We start from the raw sequence: 9,782 nt of genomic DNA, 5'->3' as shown, positions 1-9,782 counted from the left end.
TAGCCCGTTTGGTGGAGATAACATATAATTATATTAAGTACAGATTCAAGGATCAAGAGCTATTTGCCAAAAAACAAGATAAAACAGCAACAATTACACTTTGACTCTTACAATATTGACTCTGTGTTTTCGAGATCACGTTGTTAAAAGATAAGGAATATTCATCATGGGAACATGATACAGTCTGAAATCCACATTCGCAGTTAGGTACTCTGACAAGGTAAGTTGACGGTCTTCGCTCTCGTCTTGTAAAAATAAACATAGGACAATGAAGATAATTACATGCGCACTTGTCGTTATTTGTCATAGAACTGTTTAAATATGCGTCTGAATTGAATTGAATTGAAGTGAATCGAGTTGAAATGAATTTAAGACGCAACAGGGTTTTTTCTGCAAACATTTTGCACTTCCCTTAGTTTGAAAATCTATAATGAATGTTTCAAAACTCTAAAAGAGCATGTAGGCACCGTGCCTGTTATCAGCAATACCCTGCTGCACCTGTTTGCGTTTCGCAGTGGAAATCACGGTGTAAAATTTATATAAAAGCGAGTTGTAGCTGAACGTGACGTCACGCGAGCAAATACGTGAACGTGAACACATAGAGTTATATAACTCTTTGATGTGAACGTCAAAAAGTCATGTTGTTTCGCGTGACGTCGCCACTTTGGGCTTACTTTATGCTCTCACGTATGACGTCTGCGCGCGCACACACGTCCGTACCTGACGTGAAAATTAATAGTAACTTCACGTATGCTAAAAATGCGAGATTTTAACGACATTTTTTGACGCGGAACGTGCAGCTAAACCTCCCTAATTTCAGTTTTACAAAATATTTCTTTCTTTCCATTGTTTTATAACTTATCGGTTATTTCTCCACTGCAGATTTGTTTACAGATTTTCTCAACAAATCAAAGTGTACGAACACAGTATGAAGTACGCACTGCTGGTATTGTTTGCATGCGTCGTCGGCCTTCACGGTGGACATGAACAAGAGAAGGGCGGCTCTTCCCACGAGCATCAGTTGAAGGAGAATAAGATATCACAGGGAGTGCTAAGTCTGATTGAGAATGCCGTGAAGGTTGCCCAGTACACCAAGGCTGAAGAGAGACAGAAGGCACTGAGTCGCGTGCAAGTCAAACTGGAGGCTATTGTGGAGCTACTGGAATCAGAGTCCGGGTCCGAATCAGAGGAACTCGAACCCGAACCCGAACCCGCAACTACCGTTTACTACAAAAGTATACAACATTTTATTATCTCTACAGTCATTGTTTTGTTTTGATAAGTTAAGTGTCCGATTTGGTCAGTTTCTGGTTTCCTTAAAGCCCGGTTCATACTTTTTGCGAATGCGATTGCGATACGACGCGAATATTGACGTCACAGGCCTGCCCTCGCAGTGAATGTTTCGCAGGGGTTGAGCACAAGTTAATTTTTTGTGCGCAAGTTTCATAAATATATGTTCAAATTGCATTACTTTCAATAATAACAAATGCATGTTATGTTAACAGTAATTTATGAATATTTACAAATAAAATACATTGTAAAATACTTTATCCCCGGACAGATTATTACAAAATGGAAACTGTTTTCCCCCAGATTGTCAATCTCTATTGAGCGAGGGCTTCAGAGAGAGTGGCGTGTACGACATCTACCCAGAATATCCCGAAGTAATGGAACCAATGAAGGTGTACTGCGACCAAGTCACAGATGGTGGAGGCTGGATTGTATGTATAGACATCTACCCATCATCTCCCCCTTCACTGCCCCCCCCCCCCATCAACTACCTCCTTAAAAAAAAACTTAGAGGTCATACTGATCAGATCTGGGTCCCGTCAGGCTCAGCTGACATCTGCGTCAGTACAACCCATAATCTGTGTCAATATGACCCAGAAGTTTGTCACACTGACGCAAAATCCGAGTTTTTTTTTTAACCACTTCCGGGGTCAGCCTGACTTTGAAATGGTTCAGTTTCCCTGTGAGCGAATCAGGGTCAATGTGACCTAGTGTTTACAATATTCAGAATGTTCTGGTCTGGTTTTTTGTTTTACGAATTAGAAGAGGGGAAACATTGTTTTATGGACTTTCAAAGAGTAGAAGAACGGCTCGCCGTTAGAAAAAGTCTTTAATATGTAGCAGCAGAGATGGTTGTAAGATATTGAGACCAAAGCCCCCTACTCACGCCAGAGCAATTTAAAAGCACTGGCCACAAGCTTGCTAAAACTGTAGCAAGTTTGTTAAAATGTTTACAATAATATGACTTGTGTGAAAAGACAACAATTTTTGAAGTGTCCTTATTCTAGATCATTTTTAAAACCGTGTCTAAACATCTACCCTACTGATGATGGTTTCGTCTTCTATGTTATTCTTACAAGGGAAATGTATTTATTTCTGTGCTTTCTTCTCAAGGTTTTTCAGCGTCGTCGGGATGGGCTTCAATCATTCGAGAAAACATGGGACGAGTATGCCCAGGGCTTCGGTAATCTAAGCAATGAGTTCTGGCTGGGTAACAACAACCTGCGAATCCTTACTAAGCCTAAGAAGTCTCTTGAAAGTATGGGCGGGAACGTTGTGCTGCGGGCTGAAATCACCGACTGGGCTGATTTGAAAGCATTCTCAAAGTATAACACATTCACCGTAACTGGAAATCTTTACACTCTGACCGCTGAGGACTTTGACGAGTCATCGACAGCAGGTAAATTATTTTCAGTATGTAGGCCCTTTTCGAAACCACGATTTCGGCTCAACATTCGGCTCAGGATGGCTTGGCGCGTTGAATCCAAAGCTGAAGCCGTGGTTTCGAAAAGGGCTAGGAGCTTGGTGGCCGATGGTCTATCAGCCGATGCAGCAAGAACTCAGGGTGCCAATCGAAAACAAGAACTCAATGGCCGACCGTAACTATAAATTATCTTCCATCTGTATTTTACATAGGGGATGGATTGGCATATCAAACAGGCATGGACTTCACCACTATCGACCGGGACAACGACGAGGCATCAGGCGGTAACTGTGCTGAATGGATGAGGGGTGGCTTCTGGTTCAACTACTGCCACACAGCCAACCCTAACGGCCCATATCTCCAGCGAGGCGGACCCTACGGGGCCTTCACACCAGGGACTGACCAGGGGGTGTCCTGGACTACGTACACCGGGCATGGTAGGGAACCAAGGCAGTATTCCCTCAAGGGAACAGAGATGAAACTGCGCAGAGAGCCGGAGATTCTTCAATAAGTACAAGATGTATTTGATGGATTCATCTCAATTTAAGCACATGCAAATTATTTCAATAATTCAAGTGAACAATTATTTTACATGATTGATAATTGAAACAAAATAATGTTTGTTTTCCATTGACTGAGAATGAGTGTAGCCGATTAACATGGGAAATTAACATGAGCTGAAGGAGGAGGACTCAAAAGAGGGCGCTATCAGAAAAGGGTTTGTATCACATTATTTGCCGTAAGGGTTGGGGATAGGGGGGGGGCGACCAGAATCTCCGGAGAACAGCATCTCATGTCAAAAAGGCAGTTTCCAGTGGTTGTTCATTATGGAGATGGTGGTTTTAAGACTACTGGTGACTACTTCTTTTCGGCAATCGGATATTAATTTCATAATCTTAAAGATTTAAAATTTAAACTTGAGGCAGTAAACTAACCTTATCGGTTTGATAGCAAAATATTATTACGATCTCGCCTCCGTTTTGTTTTGAGTTATCAGTAGAAATGTTGATGATTTACCCTGCAGGGCGCCCCCAACCGTTTACCCCGGACAGGCAATTTCCATTGCGTGGTCCAAGGCCGTCATCCGAAGGCGAAGGGATGGGCTGACATAATGCGCGTTGACACCCCCCACCCCGACCCCCACCGCATACCTAATAAACCCTGGTCTTATTATCATATTTATGAAGATTTGACTATTTGTGTTGTTAAGCTCTATTGAATAAATCAATTACAAGTAATTTATTTTTACCTTTGCCTTAAAAAAAAAAATTGACAAGATGAATCAGACCAAACATTATTATATATTATTTATTTTCTGTTCTTTATTATTGTTCCAAATGTTTTTGACAAAATATCACAGTTCAAAACGTAATTATACGAAAACAAAGTAATAACACAATTAAGTCCCATGTCTGGCAATTATTCAGATAGAACCATTTGGCACCTACATCTCATTGGCACAATGGGGTACTTTTGTGACAAGAGGTGGCAGCAGACTTAACATGTATATCCGGTCCATAGACCTTTTCGCAATTATTACTGGGGCACGCGCGTAAAGCTTGGAATTAGGTACATTGTGGTCTAGCTGGTGATCAAATTTGATCGAATTTGATCCATATCTATCCCACAATGCACCTCATTCAACAGTCTGTGCTTGCGCAATGGTATTTGCGAAAAGGTCTATGGGTCTTGGACATTTCCGCATGCTCAGAGCAACATAAACAATGGAAATTTACCACAGACGTGGGTTCTTTATGGGTGCGTTCGTTTAGCTTCCCTGGGTCGACCCCGGTGTGTGGCGGTTTTTTTTCCAGGACGAATGTGGGTAATTATCTGCACACGTTCGTCCTGGGAAAAAAAAACGCCCACATCGGGGTCGACCCGGGGAAGGTAAACGAACGCACACAGAGTCTGTGAAATTTACCCGGTAAGTCTGCTGCCACCTAGCGTTCCAAAGTCTCCCATTAAAATGAAGCAGGGGTGGATGCAAGAGAGCGTGATGAGAATTGTGAAGCAGGGGAAACCGACAAAAATGACAACAAACGCAATGTTCTTATACTCTACGTATGAAGAATCAAATGGTGTATCAGAATTGCGTTCAATTGATACATTAGAGAAAAAATTAAGTACCTCGACTTCCCCTTAGTATTATTTATTGGTGCAAACATTTGTTAGGGGTTCGACGTTTCGATCCTAGTCGAGTCTTTCTCAAAACAACAGTATAAGCCCATACAAAGCTAAAACAAAAGGGAATATCCTTTTAAAAGTATGCTACGTGTCTCATAATACAAGGGCTAGTATTTGTATCTATTATTCATCAGTAGTCGTTGTAAAAAGGCTTGAATTTCATTTCAACCTTCTTGAGTGAGTAGTTAAACCCCTTCCAAGCTACCCACTGGATACCTTGGTCCCTCTCCCCGTCAACTGCGTCTATTTCACGGTAGCGACCGTTGAGGTTGGCCCGGTGGCAGTAGTTGTACCACCAACCACCGTGCAGCCACTCTGCACAATTACCGCCGGTAGCTTCGTCCACGTCATGGTCTATGGTCGTAAAACCCATGCCATTATGGAAGGTCAGTGAATCACCTGGAAATAAAGAGGGAATTAGTAACGCATGCTTATCAAATTTGTCAAAATGTTTTTGGAGAAAATGTGTAAACCATTTGTTTTTAATCATTTGATATGAGGGTTGAACAAGACAAATTTACTAGAGCGGCACTTGCTGAACCTGCGACTGGCGATCTACCAACAACCATAATTATCCCGAATGCTTGCGGTATCCCTATTTTGTCAATTTCAAGGAACATTTTGCCTTGGATCAGTCGAGCTGGTCTTTAAAACAAACGGTTACAAACGCTTTTCAAAGACCAACTCGACCGATCCAAGGCAATGTGTTTCTTTAATATCCATGGGTTCGATACCAGAGAAATGAAATCAAACGTCGTGATACTACGTCGGATAGTATCACAGTATCACATATGCAATTTTCGAATCCCCAGCTTCGGCTTTGGATTTGACTTCAGCCATCCGTCCTCTCGTCTGAAGCCCTGTGCGCGTACGCAAAGCACGCGCAATTGCCAAAACAACCGCGGGGCCAAGCTAGCCCGGCCGAATTTGGAGCCATAGGCGTGGTTTTGACAGGGTAATTTTTAACTTATCCTACATACCAGCGTCTCCACTATATTCTCCGATCCCAAGTACGAAGTTATCCCCAGTGATGGAGAAGTCCGAGTACTCCGCGTAGCTATGGTTCCCTGCCCAATCCCACATATCAATACGAAGCTTGTATGACCCAACCGAGGGGTCAGTCATGCTCTTTAGGGCGTTGTTGCCGAGCCAGAAGTCTTCAACAAGCCCGCCGAATCCCTCTGCATAATCGTTGAAGTTTCTTTCGAAATCCGTTGCGCCATTTTCACGTCTCTGGAACACCTTAAAGGGAACAGCACGAGCGTCTTAATTTTTGCAGGTAACCGTATTCTGGTAAGCATAATTATGTGATGCTTAGCTTCTTTGTGTTGAAGCAGCTCTGTGAAATAATGGGCCCCGAAATGTCACTTACTGTCCATCCACCGTCGCTGGTGTCCATGTCACAGTAGACATCAATCGGCTCCATACCAGTAGGGTTTACGGTGTACACGCCACTTGTCACACCTTCTACCTCAGCGCAGTTTGTAGCAACCACTGTTACTGAAAAGAAGATCAACACAGAGTTCAGGCTTTCTCAAGCTCAATATGCATGCGTTGTTACCTAAGTGCAGAATCTATGAAATCATTTGAATGTTATATTATTATTTTTTTCAAAACTATCCTCTATTATCAAAAAATAAATAAAAATGTGTCCCTCCTCCAATAAAAATAAATAAATCACCGTTTCCCTGAAAACACTTATATAGGTAATGCATTTAAAAGCTCATGTTGGGAATGCTGACTGAGAAGTAATACAAGTTTAAGAAAAGTTGTGTCTTTTAACTTACCAGCTGTGTCCGTAGTCATTGCACGTCTCAACTTCATCTCTGCCTTCTTCAGTGAATATTCGAAACCCTTCCAGTCAGTCCACTGGATTCCTTGGTCCCGCTGAGCTCCAACTGCATCTAATCGGTTCTTGTAGCGGCCGTTAAGGTTGGCCCGGTGGCAGAAGTTGAACCACCACCCGCTGTACAGCCACACAGCACAGTTGCCAGTACCAAGAGCCCCATCGACGTCATGGTCTTTAGTCGTAAAGCCCCAACCATTGTGGAAGGCCAAAGAGTCACCTTTGGTAGAACAAATTTTTATTCCATCTTATCACAGCTGGCAAAAGAAAGATATATTTTCCTCTGTGCCGATAACTCATCGAGTTGGTCTACGTCCCGTAGCCCTAGAACTCAAGGGACAATCTGCTCCGCGGTATGACAGTAAGACAAGTTCTCAAAAGAACATAGTTCTACCTAGCAAGATATACACATAGTGCAACCTCCAACCACACACACATTGATACCTCACCATGCAATGCATTAAGTCCAATTGTTATCTCGTTCACCGAATACAAAAAGTGTGCAGGAACTCGTTACCAAACTTACCGGGTTTGCAGAAGAATCCTCACTTTTGAATGCCATTTTTATTTATGGTCAGTGGTGAAACGGTGAGGTATTACACTAACTTTTCTTTTTCAGATTCAAGCAGAGGGAGCTTGTGTGACTGTGAAAAGTACGGCCACTCATTTTCAAATAAGCTAGATACAAAACATCCAAAAACCTGCAAGTCTGTTAAAGACTTTTCAATATTTGAATAAAAAATCCCTTATTCTAACCTGCAGTTCCATCGTAGCTCCCTTCAGTGAACGACAACTGATAATCTTCTCCAGTGACCGCAAAGCCTTCGTAAGCAGCGTACTTATAAGAATTCTCCCAGTCCCACATATCGATGCGGAGTTCGTAGTTTCCGTTAGCGGTCATGTTCCGTAGAGCATCGTTGCCGAGCCAGAACTCCCCGTCCGTGTTACCGAAACCCTGGCTGTAGTCCATGAAGTCGCGATCGAAGTTTTCGGATCCGTCTTGTCTTCGTTGGAAAACCTGTTTTAGTTTTAAGAAAAGCAAGAGACATTTTGAAATATTATGCAATGACGTCATCATGGTGCCAACTTTAAGGTAACGCGATATTTAAAAACAAAACAATGGAAAGACAGGATAGAGGGCGCTCGGGTGCGGTGGGCTATAAATCAACCAAGGGTGCACCCAAAGTATTCACATAGTGTAAATGCTAAATATTCAAGGACTTGTGTAGAGACACGGGAAAGAGAGCCGGTCCTCTAATGAATAAAGGACGAGCATTCGGCAAAATACAATAATTTGCACCTGCACCCCTTCATTTAGAGGGATGCAACCCTAGCCAATCTTGTAACGTCGATCTGAGGGCGCTCTACTCAAAATGCTGTCATTCTACTCAAGTTTGACAATGGTACAATACTAGACAAACATGGACTCATGATCCATAACTTACTGTCCATCCTCCTCCATCAGTGATCATGTCACAATACACCTGCACTGCTACTGACGTACCGTTCGGGGTTATGGTGTACACTCCGGATTGAGTGCTTCCGGACTCCAACAGTTCAAGGCAGTCTGAAAAGATTTATAATAATGTAGTGACATTCAATATTTCATCGTGGAAGATATAAATTTAAATGTATTAGCAACCCAATGTGATGCTGATGTATTTTTGTATCCAATCAATGGCTGGCAGCGCGTACACACGTGCACTTCTTTATTGTTTTATATCAAAGATGGCGGTCAATGACGTCACGTGCAATCAATCTAAAGGTTGGTCGGGGCTTACCAGCAAACGTTTTCACTTTCGGTTTCTCTTCAGCCATGATTATAGGTCTCATGTTGCTAACATGCTTCTCCAATCTGTTCAGGGCTTTGAGCTTCTCCGTCTGCTGACCGTACTGTGAGACCTAAATCAAATTATAGAACTTCCAAATTTAAAATATTGCAAAAGCACATTGATTGCCCCATCAAAATAAAACTGTATGTGAAGTTTCCTTGTTGGTATTCCTGGAAATATTAGACTTTGCTCTTCTGCGTGCTAAACAGGTGTCCACCCTGGATATTGCAAGCCTTTTAATTTAGGTATGCCTGTACTCCATGGTTATTGGTAACATTTCAAATTGTTTTGTTTTTTACTAGTAATTCCTGTTCCCATGTTTTCCTTATCAACATGCAAGGCTCGGGTCTGAGGTCGGATTCGAACCGATGTCCACAAAGTTGAAAAGCAGGGAAGATAACCGCTGATCCAACCTGATCTTAAAATAATAATATTCCGCATCGTGAAATAGGGTCAGCTTACCTTGATGGCGTTCTCAATGGCAGCAAACGTCTCAGTCGTCAATGCATCGTTGTCTATACACTGCCCAACACCTTTTTGGACCTTGTTTGAACTTTTAGCTTGAACACTGCTGGCTAACGCCAGCAGACACAAGCTCATCATGACCAACATCATCTTGGGTTCGTACACTATAACAATGTCCACTCTCTGATAGAAAAAAAAGAATAAGGGGACAAAACAGTTTGCCCTTAGCAAGTTTTCAGCTACACACAGGAAGGTTTAACAGTATACTGTAAATTACGAAAAAAAATTATATTGACGTGGAACGCTGATGAAAAAAACAATGCCTGCAATTTAGGATGGTTTAGTTCATCAAAGCATCAATTTAGTTCCGATTGGCATACAAGGATAGAAAAGTTATGCACATTCAAAGTAAAAAATCCACCTAACTGCTAGGAAGTATTCCAATGAGAGTGAAAACCAGCAGTGAAGAAAAATGCAAAAGTAGGCCTATTATGCCTAAACTTACCCTGAATTCGAGACGCTCCTTCGATCGGCTCCAGCGAAACAATCCCTGGACGCAGCTTCTTGCCTCTTTTATACATTCCAGAATTCCTTAGAGTGGGTGGATAGCGGATGGACGGTACAGGAAGACCAGGGCAGGATGGTACCAGGTAGAAAGGGCACGGTACAACCCTCGCCATCAGGAAACAACTTTGCTTACCAGAAGTGGAACAAATGGCACGACAATTGATCTGGAAAA

General features: G+C 42.4%; 2 protein-coding genes across 3 annotated transcripts; one reads left to right on the top strand and one right to left on the bottom strand.

The window, feature by feature from the left end:
- Positions 1-145: 145 nt before the first annotated feature.
- LOC139948277 (microfibril-associated glycoprotein 4-like) lies at positions 146-4,938 on the top strand. The gene is made up of 5 exons (XM_071946379.1): positions 146-220; positions 883-1,235; positions 1,594-1,721; positions 2,404-2,689; positions 2,926-4,938. Exons 2-5 carry the CDS (start codon positions 929-931, stop codon positions 3,222-3,224), a joined length of 1,020 nt encoding a protein of 339 aa, XP_071802480.1. The 5' UTR covers positions 146-220; positions 883-928; the 3' UTR covers positions 3,225-4,938.
- LOC139948276 (fibrinogen C domain-containing protein 1-B-like) lies at positions 4,004-9,633 on the bottom strand. 2 transcript variants are annotated; one of them, XM_071946377.1, is made up of 9 exons: positions 9,549-9,633; positions 9,041-9,226; positions 8,528-8,648; positions 8,192-8,313; positions 7,503-7,764; positions 6,688-6,966; positions 6,273-6,400; positions 5,881-6,142; positions 4,004-5,299 (listed from the first exon to the last, which is right to left on the bottom strand). In XM_071946377.1, the coding sequence occupies exons 2-9, from the start codon at positions 9,191-9,193 to the stop codon at positions 5,031-5,033; spliced, it is 1,596 nt and encodes a 531-aa protein (XP_071802478.1). In that variant the 5' UTR covers positions 9,194-9,226; positions 9,549-9,633; the 3' UTR covers positions 4,004-5,030. The 2 variants fall into 2 exon arrangements, with proteins under 2 accessions (XP_071802478.1, XP_071802479.1); XM_071946378.1 differs by having other exon boundaries at positions 6,273-6,394.
- Between the last annotated feature and the right edge of the window lie 149 nt (positions 9,634-9,782).

This window comes from Asterias amurensis, chromosome 15, assembly GCF_032118995.1.
Source record: "Asterias amurensis chromosome 15, ASM3211899v1".
In the NCBI taxonomy this organism is placed as follows: Eukaryota; Metazoa; Echinodermata; class Asteroidea; order Forcipulatida; family Asteriidae; genus Asterias; species Asterias amurensis.
This window is presented reverse-complemented; position numbering and strand designations above follow the sequence as displayed.

Excerpts from the sequence above, each read along its gene's own strand:
- LOC139948277 (XM_071946379.1), top strand. The coding sequence starts at position 929 with ATGAAGTACGCACTGCTGGTATTGTTTGCATGCGTCGTCGGCCTTCAC. Across the intron at positions 1,722-2,403 it reads CAGATGGTGGAGGCTGGATT|GTTTTTCAGCGTCGTCGGGA; the intron begins GTATGTATAGAC and ends TTTCTTCTCAAG. Across the intron at positions 2,690-2,925 it reads TGACGAGTCATCGACAGCAG|GGGATGGATTGGCATATCAA; the intron begins GTAAATTATTTT and ends TATTTTACATAG.
- LOC139948276 (XM_071946377.1), bottom strand. The coding sequence starts at position 9,193 with ATGATGTTGGTCATGATGAGCTTGTGTCTGCTGGCGTTAGCCAGCAGT. Across the intron at positions 6,967-7,502 it reads GAGCTACGATGGAACTGCAG|GTGACTCTTTGGCCTTCCAC; the intron begins GTTAGAATAAGG and ends GTTCTACCAAAG. Across the intron at positions 6,401-6,687 it reads AATGACTACGGACACAGCTG|TAACAGTGGTTGCTACAAAC; the intron begins GTAAGTTAAAAG and ends TCTTCTTTTCAG.